An 18727-nucleotide genomic window follows, 5' to 3' on the forward strand; every position below is an offset into this window, starting at 1 on the left:
TACAAAGCTATAAAGAGAAAAGTAAAGGAGTTCCTATGTGGCTCAGCAGGTTATGAACCTAACTAGTATCCATCAGGATGCGGGTTCATTCCCTGGCCTTGCTCATTGGTTTAAGGATCTGGCATTGCTGTGAGGTGTGTTGTATGCCACAGATGTGGCTCAGATCTGGCACTGCTGTGGCATAGGCCAGCAGCTGCAGCTCCAATTTCACCCCTAACCTGGGAACTTCCATATGCCGCAGGTGCAGCTCTAAAAAGCAAAAAAAATAAAAACAGCTAGGTATGCTTTGACTTCTGGTTCCTGATATACCAATTTTAAGCAGTGATCTGTCCTTTAGGAAAAGTAACTTTAAGGTATTTAAATCACGTCCCTCTCATTAACTCATGCCAATTATTTTAATTTTTGACATCATCACTTTCATAGCCTTAAACCTCTATCTGTAGACTTATTAATTTTAGAGTGTCTCTGGACTACCTACTATGTAAGAGGAGAAAATTAAAGTTCCATATCCTCTATTTTTTCCTTTTTTTTTCAGCTGCACCAGTGTCATATCAAAGTTCCCAGTTAGGGATTGACTCTGAGCCACAGCTGCAACCTACAGCACAGCTGCAGCAATGCCAGATCCTTTAGCCCACTGAACTGGGCTGGGGGTGGCAGGGGAGTGTGTAGAACCTGCTTGCTACAGACCCAGGCACTGCAGTCAGATTCTTAATCCAAGGGAACTCCCAGGCCCTCTATTTTTGACAAGCATTCAGCCAAGTGAGTATAGCTTCTATTCAATCAACCTTTTAGCAGTTTTCTTTCCTTTTTTTTTTAGACTTTTTAGGACCACACTCATGGCATATGAAGGTTTCCAGGCTAAGGGTTGAATTGGATCTGCAGCTGCTGGCCTACACTGCAGCCACAGCAACTCGGAATCCAAACTGCATCTGCAACCTACACCGAAGCTCACAGTAACACCAGATCCTTAACCCACTGAGCAAGGCCAGGGATGGAACCCAAATCCTTCATGGATACTAACTGGCTTGTTATGAGAAGCCACAACAGGAACTCCAACCTTTTAGTTTTAAAATACAGCATTTGGGAGTTCCCATCGTGGCACACTGGTTAATGAATCCGACTAGGACCCATGAGGATGCTGGTTCGATCCCTGGCCTTGCTCAGTGGGTTAAGGATCTGGCATTGCCATGAGCTGTGGTGTAGGCTGCAGACACAGCTCAGATCCCACGTTGCTGTGGTTGGTTCTGGCGTAGGCCGGCAGCAACAGCTCTGACTGGACCCCTAGCCTGGGAACCTCCATATGCTGCAAGTGCGGCCCTAGAAAGAACAAAAGACAAAAAATAAAAATTAATTAATTAATTAAATAAAATACAGCATTTCATACCAATCAGTTTTTGAAATTTATTTTCTGGGCAGAGGAGCAAATAAAATGGATTTAGCTCTCAGAAAGAATGGGGAAAAAGCTTGGCAAAGTATCTGCTACAAAGCCCCTAAGTTCATTCTTTAAGTTTTCTTTTTGTGTTTGTGTGTATTTGTCTTTTTTTTAGGACTGCACCCAAGGCATATGGAGGTTCCCAGACTAGGGGCTGAATCAGAGCTACAGCTGCCGGCTTACGCCACAGCCACAGCAACGCAGGATCCGAGCCACATCTGCAACCTACACCATAGCTCACGGCAACGTCAGACCCCTAACCCACTGAGCGAGGGCAGGGATCAAATCCTTGTCCCCGTGGATGCTAGTCGGGTTCGTCAGCTGCTGACCCACAACAGGAACACCTTTTTAAGTTTTCTTTAAAAAAAAAAAAAAAGGAAAGAACCAACAGCTTTAAGTAGAAAACCTTCTATAAAACTTAGAAAATGTTGACATAAATTCATAAATAGGCTCACTATATTCTCTATTCTTATGAAAACATTTGAAACATTCTATGACAAAAATCACTTTTTGGTTTATAGCCAGCCATGTGTTTTAAGTAGTTGAGACTCCAAAGCATAAAACCCTCTGCAGTGCTCCAAGCTTAGAGTCTACTGTTGGCTCTAAGCAGAAGCCACTGCTTCCCAATTCCCATTGCTTTTTTCTTGCACTAAGGTCTTCACAAGAATCATTTGAGAATAACTAAATGAGAGGAAGCTAAAAATATTAACAAATAACAGAGTCAATGAAGAACTTAATTGGAAAAGGCCAATTTGAAAGAACATTCCAATTCGATCATTTATACAGCCCAAATCATACAAGGCTTCAGTTCTTGTCCTTTTAACCTGCCCACTTGGCAGTATCCGCCAAACTGACACATCCCAATAACGAAAGTACACTAAGTCAGCATCTGACCTGACACAAAAGTGCTGCTTAGAAGGAAAAAGAAAAAACCTTCAGAAATACATTTAAATATTTTAGACTAGTGAGTAAAGAAACACAATGAAAGACAGTAAATTCTCAATGGTGGTGACAGCTTCTTCCTCTACTCTCATGCTCAGATAAAGACCTCCTTTACCATAAAATCATTCATCTACAATTCTTAAATTTACAATGTAATTTTTATACAATGCTTTGATCCATTTAGAATTTATTTTGCATAGTATGAAGTAAAAGCCTAATTTTTTTTCTAAAGACCATACAGCTTGTCCTTGAATTACAGAATTATTGAAATTTCTTTGCCTACTGATTCAAAATGTCACTGTGATTATATACTAAACTCATATAAAGGTCTGCTTCTAAGCTTTTTGTGTGTAACTCACAGATCTTTCTGTAACACAGTAATTAAAAAAAAAAAAAAAAAAGCATGTTAATACCTAGAAGATCCTCCTCCCTCAGTCAAAATGACGTTTGGTTTAAAAAAAGAAAATTTAATGACATAAAAACACATCATGTATGAAAAGGGAGCCAATTCTTAAATGTGTTTATATATCCCAGAATGGTTTAATTACGTATGTAAGAAGAAAAGCTGTCAAAAAAATGCCTCTAAATGCCGACAGCAGTTACGCCTGGGTGTTGTGGAATACAAGAGGACTTAAATTTCTTTCTGTTTAACACATTCCTGTATTTTCCACAATTTGTATTAAACAAAAAAGGTAGTTAAGGAGTTCCCATCGTGGTGCAGTAGTTAACAAATCTGACTAAGAACTGTGAGGTTCCAGGTTTGATTCCTGGCCTCGCTCAGTGGGTCAAGGATCCGGCATTGCCATGAGCTGTGGTGTAGGTCGCAGATGTGGCTCACATCCCACGTTGCTGTGGCTCTGGTGTAGGCCAGTGGCTACAGCTCCGATTGGACCCCTAGCCTGGGAACCTCCATATGCCGCAGGAGCGGCCCAAGAAATGGCGAAAAGACCCAAAAAAAAAAAAAAAAAAGGTAGTTAAAAAGTAATCCTTTTTGCACAGTCGTTATACCACAACAGTAACAGACACATCGATAATTCTAATTGATAAGTTTGATTTTTCCCTCAAAATCTGAAACTCTTCAGGACAAACAAAACCATCAAGCACCAAAAACTTGCATAACAATGAGGACTGTTAACTTAAAGATGCTGCTCCCAAGATACCCAAGGCTGAGCTTTGGTCACCCCGAGTAAGGAAAATGGATAAACTTAATGAAACTACTCTAACTCCAAAAGAAATAAGATTTTTAATTATTTCCAAGTTAAAGACTAAGCGAAGAGCAATAAATTCACTAAAATACTTATGAAAAACATGAAGCTGGAGGGAAAGTTGAGTAGTCCAATTTCTGGGATTCAGAAATGGAGGGAAAAACACATTGGGTCTCTTTGGCGTGCAGTCTGTAACCAAGAATGTGCTTCTGAATACTTCAAGTATAGCTGCTTTGCAAAACAATAAACAGACAAATGAACACCTATCAACAGATCCAAGAAATTTTCACTCCAATATTTCCCCTGTTAATTCCTTCTACTGGAACTTAGCACAGTGCCTGACACAGCACAGGCCCTCCATATATTAAAGTTACAATTATTCCAATTATTTTATAACTAGAACATGACAGTACCAAGGAAAATGTTACTCCAAAGCAACAATCTATCACATTTCTGTTCTTTTTTCTATTTAGATACTAAGGGAAGGTCTAAATACTCAAGTGAATCATCCCTTCCTGGGTCTCCCTCAAATCTGATTATCTCTTCCTGGCTCCCTATGCAGCTCTGCAGAGTGGGTCTTAAATACAAGTATGGGCTAAGAGAAAACCCTAAGAGCTGCCTTAGAGCCCTGCCTCTTCCTGTTTACCCAAGGGTTAAGCTCTTGGGCCACTCTCAAGGCTCACATATACTAGCAATGGCTCCTTATAGCTTAGCTTTGGTTTGAAGAACCTACAATCACATGTTAAAAAAACAAAAATCAATTTCATTTTTAGGAGTTGCAGACACATCTGTCCAATTAACATTAGGAGTCATTTCAAAGAAACAGACTGGGAGACATATTTGTATTCTTAAAGATACTAACCTACTTCAGAGTTTGTGATGAATTGATCTCACTGGGTCATTCATTGGCCCCAAGCCTTCACCAGACAGAGAAATCCCTGACCTAGGGACATTTTCACCATGGTTCTAGTTGCTACTTTCAACCAAGAACTTAAATTCACATTCCTACCAATGACAGAGTTGTAAACTGGCAAAATCGTTTCCATCATCTAGTGAAGCTGAAAACATCCATTCCATATGATCCAGCAATTCTATTCCTAGATGTGACAAAACATGTACAAAGGTACTTACACAAGGATGTTCATAATTGTCAGTAGCCCCAAACTGCAAAGAATTTAGATGTCTACCAATAATGGACTAAATAAAATATGGTTTGTTCATACAGAACACTATATAAAAATGGAACAGCTGCATACAATGTGGAATGAATTTCACCATAATAATGCAACAAGGAGATACAAAATATATCTTTTTTTTTTTTTTTTTGGTCTTTTTGCTATTTCTTGGGCTGCTCCTGCGGCATATGGAGGTTCTCAGGCTAGGGGTCAAATCGGAGCTATAGCCACCGGCCTACGCCAGAGCCACAGCAACGCTGGATCCGAGCCGAGTCTGCGACCTACACCACAGCTCACGGCAACACCGGATCATCAACCCACTGAGCAAGGGCAGGGACCAAACCCGCAACCTCATGGTTCCTAGTCAGATTCGTTAACCACTGCGCCACAACGGGAACTCCCAAAATATATCTTGACTCCATTTATATCAAGTTCAAAGTTAAATAAAATTATGCTGTTGAGGGATACAAAGGTAGTAAAAAGAAAAACAAAGAATTCAGAAAAATAATTGTCTCTAAGGGATGAGAAGCTGTGCCCAGGAAGGAACCCATGAAGGGTCCAAAAGTGCTGGCAGTGTTCTATTTCTTGAAGAAATTCTAGTTAAACAGTGGTTCGCTTTATAATTTTTCATTAAATTGTATACAGGTCAGCTGAATTAATATGACTGATATTTCACATGCACATGTAAAAAAAGAGCTTTCTGACACAGCCCACCAGCTCTACCTACAGTTTTGCCCTAAAGTGTGAGACCAAAGAACCATTCTTTTCTCCTTTTCAGCAAAGCAAGGGGTTAATCTATCATTTCTTCAGGCAGCCACAGTTAAAAATCACATTCTAATGTGACAATTAGGAAAAAACGAATAAAGCATTTAAGTGAAGCCTGGAAAGGACTTAAAACAGCTGGAACAAAATTCAGGGCTACTACAAAGTAACTGAAAAAAAAACAGGTGTTCATATAATGCTTCATTCTAAGACTTTGGAATAAAAGACCATTACAGATAAAGGGTAGCCATTTAAAAAATAGACAAACAAGAAGCATGGCACATCAAAGACAAAGTTGATTAAATTAGAAGGCATGCAGGCTTAAAGGAAGACATCTCTGATTCGGAAGCTGCCATGATGGAGGACAGCCATACCCAGTGACCCAACTTTGGATACTTTTCTGAAGCAATTCAAATTTATAAGTAACTTCAACCACTATCTGATATTTCCTTTAAAATGACAACCTATGAGTTCCCATTGTGGCTCAGCAGAAAGGAATCTGACTAGTATCCATGCGGATGTGGGTTTGATCCCTGGCCTCACTCAGGGGATTAAAGATCCAGCATTGCCATGAGCTGCAGCAGAGGTTACAGATGCTGCTCAGATCTGGTGTTGCTGTTGCTGTGGATATGGCATAGGCTGGCAGCTGTAGTTCCAACTTGACCAATAGTCTGAGAACTTCCATGTGCTGCAGGTGTGGCCCTAAAAAGACAATAAAACTTTAAAAAATTAAAAAATAAAATGAAATAACCTAGTGGAAAGGAGTTGTGTGGAGAAGCAGAGGTTCATGGAGAGGTACACAAATAATTCATCATAGAGGACTGGAAACATGACATGTTTTAATTTGGGAAATCTTATATGCTTACGAAAAAATATTATCTGCAAACATCAATTCTTAAGGCAGACCTTGGATTTTTCTTGTGATGCAGCAGGTTAAGGATCCAGTGTTGTCTCTACAGCAGTTTGGGTCACTGCCGTGGCTCAGATTCGATCCCTGGCCCAGGAACTTCGGCATGCGGCAGGCATGTCCAAGAAATTAAAATAAAAATAAATAAATAAAAGGCAGACCTCAAACTTAATGTTTAAAAACAAAGATACTCCAGCAAAAGTAGGTCTAATTTTCATATTAAAATTTTAAGTATATCCTAAATAAACTCAATTGCTTGTCTTTGAACTATTTGTGTCCTTAGGAAAGCTGATGCCTTGTTACTCTAAAACCTGATTTGTATTTCAAGGGAAAAAAAAATGTTCAAGCAGCAAACTGGCTGGATTCAAAGATGCAGTTCTTCCACATATTTTCCAGCACCTAGATATTTCTGGCAGACAGTACCCAGGATGATTGGCAGGATTTAGAATGTTTCAATATTCCCAGGAAAAAAACTGCACACATATTTCCAGCATATGAATGATTTTAACTCACCAGTCACCATGTTGCATGTATTTCTGCTGCTTGTCCTTAGTTCTTAAGACTTGTAACATTCTGAAGAAGATAGAACAAAGAAGTTCCTTCCATCCTCAGCCTCCTTTTAAATTTTAACTTTGTTCTTAAAATAATACAGTATATTAAAAAAAACTACCCCATCATTATCGAAATTGATTGCTAATTTTAGTTCCTCTCAGCTTCTTTTTTCATAAACTTAAGGCAAGCAAAACTGTAAACCAGCAGATACTTTGTCTTAGAAGAAAAAGTGCGTATTTCTTTGGACAAATCTAGAACTCCCCTGGCACCAGAACACAGTGCCTGGATTTAAATTTTTTTTTTTTTAAAGGCAGAAAAGGATTGAAATCCTATACCAAAAGTGACTTTTACAGTGAGACGTGGGCAGAGTTCAGAATTTCTACTGGGGTTCTTTGGAATTACAACAGAAGGCAAAGCACTGATTTCCAGGTTGTTCAATGTTGTTCTACGCAATTTTTTGGCTGAGAAATAGCGGGCCCTTAACTTGACGAAGTACAAGTTAAGCCTCTCCCAACCAAACAGAGGAAAGCCTGGATTTAAGGATTTAAAGTATCATTTTAGAACTTGGGTAGTTTCACTTAGTCCACAGAAGTGGATCCCCTTCGGGAGCGCACACAGGTGACGTGCAGGAATTGCGCTTGATGAAGAATTACTTTCCAATGACGAGAAAGCAGGTACCACTTAAGTGCCTTCTAGGATTTGCCGTCCCTCGCCAGCACAAAGCATCAAAACAAAGTGAGGAAAGTCGAGGGGGTTCGCTACCCTCAAAGACCAACAGGGCTCGGTTTCAGACATAGTGCAGCACCCTCCCAAGCACCCACCCTGCACATGGGCCTCAGGACGCCGCATTCTTAGAGAACCAGTAACCTCGCCCTCTTCTCAGAGAAGAGGGGCCACAAGCCAGACCGCAAAGCAGGTTGGTGTCTCCCCAGGCCTGGACTCCGGCCGGTCCGGGGACGTCACCTGAGCAGAAGGGCCCAACCCGCAACCTTCTTCACACAGCAAAACGCTCGCCCGGCGCCCCTCCTCTCAGCAGAGGTGTCGTGCGCGCCCTCGCAGCGGTGCCGTCACCCTACAGCAGGGCGCGCGCCTGCCCGCGACCCCCAACTTCGGGGAGCACGCCCCAGAAAGCTGCTCTGGTCCACGGGCTGTAGCTCCAGGAGCCGAGATATCCGGGCCGGGAACGCGCACGTCAACGGCCACGCGCACCAGGAGGGCCGCACAGCGCGCGCGCGCCCGAGCGTATAAACAGGTCAGGCCGCGCGCGAACACCAGCGCGCGTCCGCGCACCGCGCCCACCCGAATCCTCGACCCTGCCCTTCCCCCACCCAGGGGGCGGGGGCGCGCGAGCCCAGGGACATTCTCGGCTCCTGAGCCGCCCAGAGGTCTCCTGGGCCCAGCGGCAGCGGCCCGCCCGCCCCCGCCCGCCGTTGTGTGGGGTGGGCCCGCAGTCCCAGGCCCGCAGCCTCGCTGCATTTCTGCCCTGACTGGATCCCTTACCGGGCGACGTCGCCGCCGCCGCCGCCGCCGCCGCCGTTCTACCCGCCGGCCCCGCCGCACCGCTCGGGGCCCCGGTTCTGCCGTCGCCGCTCCGAGACCGACAGGATTTTCCCCTCACAGCTCCCTGGGCGCCATCTTACATTCAACCCTCACAGCCAATGAGTGCCGAAAGCCTCTCTCGCGATAATTGGAGCGTCGAGCCCCGCGAGAGTTAAGGCTGTCTCCTGGCCTGACTTAAAGGGAACGCTTCTGCCAAGGAGAAAGGCCGAGCCCAGGGCTGCAGTAAAGGCAGAAGCCCGGGGTGTAGGGCGGGACGCCCCGCCCTTAGACGCCCCTACATTTAGGGCGGAGCCAAGGCCGGAGATTTGCCTAGGGCTGTAGTCTGGGAAGGCCGAGGATTGAAGCTTTCTCTCAGGACCCTTCTGCCGCCTGCCCAGGCCTCTTTCGCGCAGCCTCACGCGGTACGGAAACCGGCTTCTTACTTAAGGTGGCCCCCACAACCTCTAACCTAGGCCTGTCGCCTCCGACCATTGCCCACCTGCAGGGCCCCTGGTCACTCCCCTCCAGGAGTCCCTAGCATCTGGAATCAACCCCTCGTCCTCTATCTGCTGTCATCCTAATTCAGCCCTCCACAGTCCAGTCCACCTTAAAGCGGGCCTCCAATAGCCCTGTGTTTGTATACAGGGAAAATGTGGAGGATGTTAAAGCTGCAGGCACATTCGGGCCTCACCAGTAGTCCACACTGCCCCAGGGGGCAAGTGGCCTGCCACAGACTCTTTCTTTAAAAGGCCTCTGGACCTTTGCAACTTATTCTTCTGCCCTGGCAAACTCCAAGTCCTTTGAGGTTCCCCTCAGGAGTCACTTCCTGAGAGTAGTCTTCTGAGTCCCAGGTTAGATGCAGAACCTCCTCCAGCCTCACAGGCCCCAGGGAGATATCTAGTCCCCTCGTCTCCCCAACTAAATAGTGGACTTACAAGGCCACTGCCAAAGTCTTCCTTATGTCACTGTGCTTGGCAAATAGCAGGTGCTCAGTAATTATTTGTGATTTTGGACTAGCAGCCAGACTCCTCCATTTCTATCTACCTAGGCATGAAGGCAGACACAAACCTTACAGGTTCCTCTGCTACAGTGCTCCTAACAGTGAAGCAGCACCCCAGGACCCACCATTACCTCAGACCAGGTGCAGAATACAGGGACTCAGACCCAGGCCTCTGCCCTTGAGCACCAAGATGTGTAACAATGGTTTCAAAGCTGTCAGTACTGCTCTGTGTGCAGTGTACCTTTCCCCAACCCCCAGCATGGCACTAAGGCCCTCCAGGGCTAGGAAAACAGAAAAATAACACAGAGACTCCAGAGGGATTTAACTGTTCTTTATTGACATGAAGTGGCTACCTCTAGCCTCCAGAAGGATGAGGTAGGTCCATGGGACTTCCAGTTCACACCTTTCCTGGGTCCTCCTTCAGTGTGACGGTCCGGTTGAAGACAAGCTGGAGGACAGAGAAGGAAGAATGACCACCAAGCTAGAACCAGGCCACTAGGCCAGGGTGGGTCTCACCAGACACCCCACTCCAACCCTCACCTCATCCCTGGGGTGCAGAGGGACAGAAAACCCTAATTCTTTTTTTTTTTTTTTTTTGTCTTTTTGTCTTTTGTTGTTGTTGTTGCTATTTCTTGGGCCGCTCCCGCGGCATATGGAGGTTCCCAGGCTAGGGGTTGAATCGGAGCTGTAGCCACTGGCCTACGCCAGAGCCACAGCAACGCAGGATCCGAGCCGCGTCTGCAACCTACACCACAGCTCACGGCAACGCCAGATCGTTAACCCACTGAGCAAGGGCAGGGACCGAACCCGCAACCTCATGGTTCCTAGTCGGATTCGTTAACCACTGCGCCACGATGGGAACTCCCCCTAATTCTTAATAATTTTTTTTTTTTTTTTTTTTTGGCTGCGCCTGCAGCTTACACAGGTTCTGGGGCCAGGGATCGAACCCATGCCACAGCAATGACAAAGCCAGATCCTTAACTCGCTGAGTCACCAGGGAACTCCAAGTTCTCAATAACTTGAGAACTAAAGGACTTGGGCTAAAGGACTAGATGGTTCTGAGTCTCCACTTTATGAGAGTTCTAACAATCCCTATGCCTGCCTCCCACCTTGAGGAGTGAGAAAGTCAAAGTTCATACAAAATTTTGGGCAGGTATTTAAACTCTCAGCCTGTTTCCTCATCATAGAACATGAACCCCACCTCAGGTGGTGAAGATTAAGCAAGAAAATGCTGGTGAAGTGCTTGGCACCGTGAATGGTAGCCACACCATCAATGTCGTGGAAAGGTAAATTTGAGCACCTGTCCCTGGCGGCTGTCTGGATCCACAGAAAAGTAACCAAGCCGCTCAAACTGGAACTTGTCGAAGGGCTTTGCCAGGGCCACAGAACAGTCCACTAATGCTGCTTCCACCACTTGTAGTGATGCCTGTAGGCAAAGAACTCAGGTGGCCATCCAGCCAGAGGCCCACAATCCTCACCCCATATCCCAGGAGCCCCATGAGCCTACCAGGTTCAAGTCACTTAAGAATCCACCAGGCACCTCAGCAGGATCCTCAGGGTTCTTGTGCTGAAAGCTACAGTCAGACTGAAGGTCAGACTCTAGCTGTGCAGTCACAGCAAGCAATGCCCATCTTGTACCTACCCCTGTCCCCACTCTGGTCACTCACAGTCGATCATAGAGGCGAATCTCACACGTCAGAGGCTGTGATACCCAGTGAATAAATGCCTTAGGCTTTTCTCCAACATCTGCTCGTCTGCAGGTCACCTCAAGGCTTTCCACACAACCATTGGGGCCCTGGAAATCAAGGGACCTTCATCAGCCTTGAAAACCACTACCAGGACTACAGGCTGCACCCAGATCCTCACCCCAGCAAGGCACTGCAGTAGGAAGCTGGCTCTCACCTTGACAACATGCTGCAGCTCAATGACGTAGCCTGTATGCCTCAGGCCCACAGGCTGGCCCCATGCCAGGCGCTTATAGCCTGGCTCTGGCTCCTAGAGGTAGAAAGTCGGATAGACACAAAAGGCTACAAGAGTCAAAGTTCCCCACCCCCTTTATCTGGTAGGGGTTGGTCCTTCTGAAGCAGAAAGTAGACAGGCTGATAGAAGAGACGAAAGGCTCTCCAGACTGGGCTCAGGAGCAAACAGGACCCTCTACCCCATTCCCCCCATTCACCTCCTTGAAGTCAGTCCTTTCAATGAAGACAGTGGGTCCAAAGGGAACCTGATGGAAGCCCTTGGTCTCATCAGCTGGAAAGTTGGGCACCTGGATGTCCAAAAGCTATAGCAGGAGATGAATGTCTGAATCACAATAGGCACTCGGATTCCTACACTCAGACCCAGGTGCACACCCCTAACACACACGTACTGAAGCAGACTTACTTTAGCAGCAGGAAAATTAGTGATGACCACCTGTAATGAGTCTAGCACAGCCATGGCCCGAGGAGCTGTGTCATTCAGCACATCACGTACACAGGCTTCAAGCAGATGTGGTTCCATTGTGGTCTGTGCCACTGTCACCCCCACCTAGCAGTAAAGGTCAACATCAATCACAGCCACAACCACACACTGCTGTGCTCAGCCCCCAACTGCTCACACAGCCCACTGAGTTATACCCGAGCACAGAAGTTGTTGATGGCCTCAGGTGGGAAGCCCCGCCGTCGTAGGGCTGTGAGTGTGAAGAGCCGTGGGTCATCCCAATCCCTATGGGCAAGAAGGCGGTGAGAAGGCCTTTGGCAGCACATGCTACTACCACCAACCTTCAATGAGCCAAAAAGCCACACCTACCGCACAGCACCCGCTGCCACAAGTTGGAGAATCTTCCTCTTAGAGACAACAGCATAGTGCAGATTGAGGCGGCCATACTCCCACTGCACAGGACAATAGACATCCAGTGCATTGCACAGCCAGAAGTAGGAAGAGCGTCTGGGGGAGGAGGATATAGTCAGGACTGGGACTGGCCACCTCTGACCCGAGAGAGACCACAGGAAGGGCTGCTAGAATCCCATTGGCCCTACCCACCCCGTGGGCCCAGCTCCCTCACCGGGCCTGGAATTCCTTGGTGCAGAGTGAGTGGGTGATGTGCTCGATGGAGTCACAGAGGCAGTGTGTGTAGTCATAGGTGGGGTAGATGCACCTGCAGGGCATAGGCAGTGGGCCCCACCATCCACGCCCACTCTGCCCTACCCATGGCCCAGCCCCCACTCTACAACTCAACAACCCCACCCCAAGGTCATACCCACCAGGTGTCCCCTGTGCGGTGGTGTGGTGTGTATTTGACTCGATAGGCCACAGGGTCCATCTTGCCATCTTCCATCACCAGCTTCATCCGCAGAGTGGCCTCACCCTCTGCAAACTTGCCCTTGCGCATTGCCTGAGAGGAGCAAGAGCTCAGGCTACCACTCAGCAAAAGGGCATCTTCTCCTCAGCATCTTGGCCACGCCGACCCAGCTGACTCCCAAGAACCCCACCTCAAAGAGCAGCAGCGACTCCTCTATGGGACGGTCTCTCCAGGGTGAGGGCAGTGGGTTGTGGCCTTTGAGTTCCTCTCCTCGCTGGTGGCACACATAGGCCAGGCCCCTATAGGAAAGGGGTATGAGAGCCCAGCATAGCGGTGCCTTTGTCAACCTGTCTGGCTCTACCTCATGGCCCTGACCTCACCTGTGGATAAGCTCTACAGCCCAGGCATATAGCTGGTCAAAATAGTCAGAGGCATATGTCACCTTGTAAGGTGTGTAACCTGGGGCAGAATAAAACATAGCATTAACAACCAACCAGGGACACCCAATGGCAGGCCATGGCCCAGGGAGAGGCCCACTGATGACCAGTTCTGCCCAAGTCTTACACAAGCCATACCCAGCCAGGCCACCATGTCACAGATGGCAGTGAAGAACTTTGCTTCCTCCTTCTCAGGATTGGTGTCATCAAAGCGCAGGAAACAGATCCCATTGTTGGCCTAGAAGAATTGTAATATCTATGAGCTTCCACATCATCACCCCCTACAGTCCAGTTCATCAAACTGGAACATTCTCAGGGCTCTCCCATGTCAGAAATGAAAACACCTTTCACTCACTTTCCTATATCTAAAGGCCCTAAGCAGGATTTCCTGTTGTGGCTCAGCAGAAACAAATCCAACTAGTATCCATGAGGTTGTGGGTTCAATCCCTGGCCTCGCTCAGTGGGTTAAGGATCCCGGGGTTGCTGTGAGCTGTGGTGCAGTCGCAGACACAGCTTGCATCTGGCATTGCTGCAGCTGTGGTGTACGCCAGCAGCTGTAGCTCTGATTCAACCCCTAGCCTGGGAACTTCCATATGCTGCAGATGCGGCCCTAAAGAGCAAAGAAAGGAAAAAAAAAACAAAAGGCCTTAAGCAAGGCATCTCATAATACCACAGGACACAGCATGGCCTCTTCCTAAGCCCTAGAGGTTGCACTGGGAATTTCCCCAAATTTGAACTCACTGCCTCACCTAGCACTTTTCCCCAATGAGCCCAATGGGGTGGACTGCTAGATATCTGTCACACATGCCACACATTTCTAGGTATCCCTTCCAGAGACTAAGGACTCTCTCTACTCTGGGCCACATTATGGGAGCAGCAGGAAAAACAGGGACACTTCCCTAGTACCCAGTCGGGAGAACAGCAAGCGGTCACCTTGCTTGTCATGCCCCCAGACACACTCACCTTAGCATAGCCAAAGTTGAAATTGATGGCTTTGGCATGTCCAATGTGCAGGATTCCGTTGGGTTCTGGTGGGAACCGGGTACGTATCTGATTTAAGGGGAATAGGAGCAAGTCAGAGATGACTACACTGAAGGATGCCCATTCCTAGGGATGCCATGGTGATAGGTAAAGTGGAGTTATATGGAGACAGCCCAACCACAGGCAAGTAATGACGGCACTAGCTTGCCTGGCAATACACCCACATACCTGTCCTCCAGTGATCTCCAGGTGCTGCTTCAGTAGATCCATGGTATGTGGAGTGGTCACATAGCCTGGGGTCTTGTAGTTTTCACCTGCCAGAACCAGAACAAGCCTAATGACAGCAGGCTGCAGCCCAGGGCTCCCTACCTCAGGGGTCTGGCTACAAGAATTGCTATTAAGATCCAGCCCTCCACAGAGTTTCAAGGTGCCTGCTCACCAGGCTTGTGGAACTTGAGCGCCTCCCCTCGGAGCTGCTCCATCAGAGACAGGGTCTGAACAACAGCCTCACCTGCAGAGAAGAGACCAAGGAAAACTTATTCTCTGGATATAGCTACCACATCCAGCTCAGAGAGGTGGCTGTCAGTACTACTCATATCATGCAACCAGAATAGAACCAAGCAGTCTCCCCTTTCCTCAACCCTAGACAAGAGCAAGCCAGACTTCTCAGGCCTCCTCTGGCTAGTTTTTCGGTAAAGGCAACAAAGGAAACACTAGGAATTCCAGTCCTGCAGCAAAAGAAGGATGTTAAATAAGCTGGTGGCCTGAGGAGATTGGGCTGGAAGGACCTATCTGGTGGAAAATCCAGCAATCAGGGAGTTGAATGCAACAGGAGCCTCAAGCCTCTCACCATTCTCCACCACATCCTTTGCTGTCACTCGGTCTTTTTCTTCTAGCCGAGCCTTTGCCACCTGAGAGAAGTTCAGAAGTTGGGTCAGGGTGTCTCCGAGGCAGGGTCTGGGACTCACTGGTCACTGGGGTCAGATACTTCCTTCCCCAGCCTGAGGTCTTACCCTTCCCCACCTCATCCCCAGGGACCCAAGACCACGCTCAGTCCTACCTTGGGCTTCTTCTCCAGATCACTCTCTGTTTTGGGACCCAGGAGGTGGAGGACCTGAGCAGAGACCAGAGTCAGGACTGGGATAGGAGCCTGTGACTAACCCTACCACCTCCCTAAGGACTTTCTGGCCTATTTACCAGCTCCACTTTGGAAAAAACTACCTAACTCATCCCACCTCTGCTCCTCACATGGTTCTACTGGCCTCAAATGTTCTTTCCCTCCTGAAAGTCCATACTGGACTCAAGTAAGAAAAACACCACTTATAGAGAGGAACTGTGGGCCTGGCATCCAGATAAGCCATCTACCTCAGTCATCACCCTCTTGTTATTCTCTGCCAACATCTTGAGATGGAGGCCCCATCACCATTATTTACAAGATGAGGAACCTGAGGTTCAGAGTAAAGCAACTCACCCCAAACTAGACACAACCCAGAGAGCCAAGTCTTTCACTGCCCACCCAAGTGCTGCCCCCTCTACCCCAGGCTCTACTATCCACTATCAGAAAAGGAATAGGCTCTCTTCCCTTCTCACTCCCATTTATCTCTCAGTGGATGCTAGACACTGTCTCTAGAAGGGCCTCCACCTGCTTCAGCTCAAGGAAGCACCCACCTGCATGTCTACTTCATGCTTGATCATTTTGCCATCTGCCCACTTGAGCGCAGCCCGAGCCTCTCCTAGAAACATGGGCATAAGAAGCTGCTGAAAGGAAAAGGAGGACACTTCCCACCCTGTTTCTCAAGAAAAGGACCTGGCTGACCTCAGAAACTAGAGCCTGGGCCCAGCCAGACCTCTTTTAAGATGCTCCGACTCTCCCTTCCACCTCCCTCTCACTCATGCCCAGAAGAGAAGGCATGACCAGTGATAACAACATAGTCTGTAGTCCCCTGCCCCAGGTCCTGCTCACCCATCAGCAGCCCCATGTTGAAGTGGTAACGCTCTACAAGGAGCTTGGATCGGTGATGATTTATGGCAGCCTCCACCTACAGAAAGCCAAACCATGAGCTTCAGACATGCTCTAGGGACTGATCCCCTCACCCTGGGACTTTCTGGTTGGTAAAGCAGGGCCACTCCTTTCCAGTATTAAGTACTGAAAGCCACTCCTTAGAATTAAGGAGGCAGCTGACACCTAAGAAAAGACTCACAGCCTCCTCAATCTGCTCTGGAGTCACAATGACGCCCACACCACATTCCTGCTCAAAGTCCATGGTGTTGATTGGGTCCAGGGGATGACTTCGCACATACTCAAGGGCAGCTGAAAAAGGAAAGCCAAGGAGTTTGTGGCATCTCAGCTCCAAGAAGTAGGAAGACAGGGCCCTAATCCTATCCATGAAACCCCAATTAGTTTGACTTCCTGGAAAAGTAAGTCTTGCACTTCACTAGAGAAGCCCTAAGGCCACAGGAAAGAAGCATGTGTTGTGAGGGAAACTCCCTCAGACCTACACAGTTCTCCAGTGGGTCTCACCCAGAGGTGGCCCTCTCCGTCAGTGCCAGGGCCTAAGTTTAGAGAAGAATGCAGAACTAGTAATCTAGAGTGACACTGTGGGTCTTGTCAGAATGGTTAGATAGGGATCTTGGCTGAGAGGAGGAGCTGGAGGTGGAAGCAAGACAGGCAAGGGTCTCACCGCTCAGCTGAGTCTCAGTATGGATCTTCCTACTAGCTATGTAGCTCACGAGGAAAGACAGTCGACGAGGATCCCGCAGTCGCGAGGCCAAGCCATAGAGCAGGGTCCCGGTAGCTTTGTCGATGGTGGAGCCCAGAGTCTGCTGTGCCTAGGGTCAGAGGGGTCAGGAGATAAGCCTCACTTCCAGTAAGAAAAGCAAGAGTGAGACAAGATGGGTGGGTCGGGGTCTGGACCCGGCCCGGAGTTGCCTTGGGGCACAGTCGGCAGCCGGGGCCAAGGACGTAGGTTTGCACCTGGGTCGCCGCCTCGCGCAGCTGCGCGCTCAGAGCCGTGTTCTTGAGCGTCTCTCGCGCTTTGTGCTCGCTCAGGCCGAGGCCGGTGAAGAGCGACAAGGAGTCTAGAGCCGCCATTGCTGGGACGCCGGAAGCCAAAAAGAAACTTTGGGGCCAATCTGCCCCGGAGTTAGCTCACTGACCAATAGGAGTGAGATGCCGTCAGCGAAAGCCAATGGTATCCTTCCTTGGAGGGAAGGGGCGGGGATCTCCAGGATCGTCAGTGACATTTAAAGGGCAGAGGGCGGCCTCTCCCGCCGCTTTACTTCCGTCTTCGTGCTTCAGGTCTCTAAAAGGGATAGTGAGCGGCGGTACTTTAGAGGTGATTTGTTCCAAACCTGGAGCGAAGGTGTTCAGCACCAGGGCAGGAGGCAGACATAATCATGGTAATTTTACTCTTCATCTTTTCTCCTTCAGCCCCGGAAAACTTGGGACCATCCCAGTTTTGTTTTTGGAAACAAATGTCAATGTAGGTCGTGTTTCTGACGTCACACTTTGGAGTTGTCACGGAAACAGCTGAACAAAATGAAGCCCGGGAAATCCGGTCAAGACTCCAGAACAGACGTCTGAAATGGCACATGGATGCGCCCCAAAAGTCTTGGCACTTTTCCAGCTCCACCTGCACGCGCGCACGCACACACACACACACACACCCACACACACACACCCCTAACCAGGAAAGGGAAGGTTTGGGGCCAGGAAGGACCTTGCATGACTTCTGTGATGATTTGGCTTAAAATCTCCTGCCATACTTACTTTTTTTTTTTTTTTGGTCTGTTTTAGGATCGCACCCGCGGCATACGGAGGTTCCCAGGCTAGGGGTCAAATCGGAGCTGTATCTGCGTGTACGCCAAAGCCACTGCAACGTGGGATCCGAGCCACATCTGCAATCTACACCACAGCTCACAGCAAGGCCAGATCCTTAACCCGCTGAGCTGGGTCAGGGCTTGAGCCCATGTCCTCATGAATGCTAGTCGGGTTCGTTAACCACTGAGCCACTATGGGAACCCCCATACTTACTCTTCTTACCGAAGCATGCAAATATAGGAAAACCACAAGCAGATTAGACCTTAAAATCCATATGCAAGTACTTGACAGGATATTTTATTCAATAGTGTGGGACAGAGAAGGTAGAATAGTTATGATGATATGCTTGGGGATCTCCCTAGTCTCTCTTTGGCCCTTAAGGGCCTGCTGGGTGGGAATCATCAGGCTAAAACTGAATGTACAACCTGTGTTTTTGTTTTTATTTTTTTTTTTTAGGGCTGCACCCATGCCATATGTAATTTCCCAGGCTAGGGGTGGAATCAGAGCTGTAGATGCTGGCCTACGCCACGGCCACAGCCACAACGATCCCAGCCACCTGGGATCGTAGGTGCATCTGCAACCCACACCACAGCCCATGGTAACGCTGGATCCTTAACCAACTGAGCTGGGCCGGGGGTCAAACCCACATCCTCATGGATAAGTCAGGCTCATTACCAATGAGCCACAATGAGAAG

At 48.1% G+C, this 18727-nt stretch overlaps 2 protein-coding genes across 8 annotated transcripts in view; both read right to left on the reverse strand.

The window, feature by feature from the left end:
* Positions 1-8667, reverse strand: part of QRICH1 (glutamine rich 1) — a 50712-nt gene extending 42045 nt beyond the window's left edge. For 2 of the 7 annotated variants that reach the window (XM_021070646.1, XM_021070647.1), the window contains exon 1: positions 8476-8647. The gene's annotated coding sequence lies outside the window, so the exon portion shown is untranslated. Of the gene's footprint in view, positions 1-6936; positions 7774-7938; positions 8150-8475 lie in introns of those variants that run through there. The other 5 variants (XM_021070648.1, XM_021070649.1, XM_021070650.1 and 2 more) reach the window with 5 other exon arrangements.
* QARS (glutaminyl-tRNA synthetase) lies at positions 9830-17344 on the reverse strand. The gene is made up of 24 exons (XM_021070652.1): positions 17187-17344; positions 16894-17041; positions 16414-16523; positions 16176-16251; positions 15881-15945; positions 15273-15326; positions 15063-15123; positions 14652-14723; positions 14441-14526; positions 14195-14281; positions 13370-13469; positions 13175-13253; positions 12985-13093; positions 12757-12887; positions 12558-12650; positions 12302-12439; positions 12130-12217; positions 11897-12040; positions 11691-11795; positions 11417-11509; positions 11182-11309; positions 11022-11088; positions 10815-10940; positions 9830-9962 (listed from the first exon to the last, which is right to left on the reverse strand). The coding sequence occupies exons 1-24, from the start codon at positions 17301-17303 to the stop codon at positions 9912-9914; spliced, it is 2328 nt and encodes a 775-aa protein (XP_020926311.1). The 5' UTR covers positions 17304-17344; the 3' UTR covers positions 9830-9911.

This window comes from Sus scrofa, chromosome 13, assembly GCF_000003025.6.
Source record: "Sus scrofa isolate TJ Tabasco breed Duroc chromosome 13, Sscrofa11.1, whole genome shotgun sequence".
In the NCBI taxonomy this organism is placed as follows: domain Eukaryota; kingdom Metazoa; phylum Chordata; class Mammalia; order Artiodactyla; family Suidae; genus Sus; species Sus scrofa.

What these genes read in the sequence shown, in the direction of transcription:
- QARS (XM_021070652.1), bottom strand. Translation starts at nt 17,303, where the DNA reads ATGGCGGCTCTAGACTCCTTGTCGCTCTTCACCGGCCTCGGCCTGAGC. An exon ending in CAGAGCAGATTGAGGAGGCT is followed by an intron (nt 16,252 to 16,413) that starts GTGAGTCTTTTC and finishes GGCTTTCTGTAG; the next exon opens with GTGGAGGCTGCCATAAATCA. An exon ending in TGGAGATCACTGGAGGACAG is followed by an intron (nt 14,282 to 14,440) that starts GTATGTGGGTGT and finishes CCCTTAAATCAG; the next exon opens with ATACGTACCCGGTTCCCACC.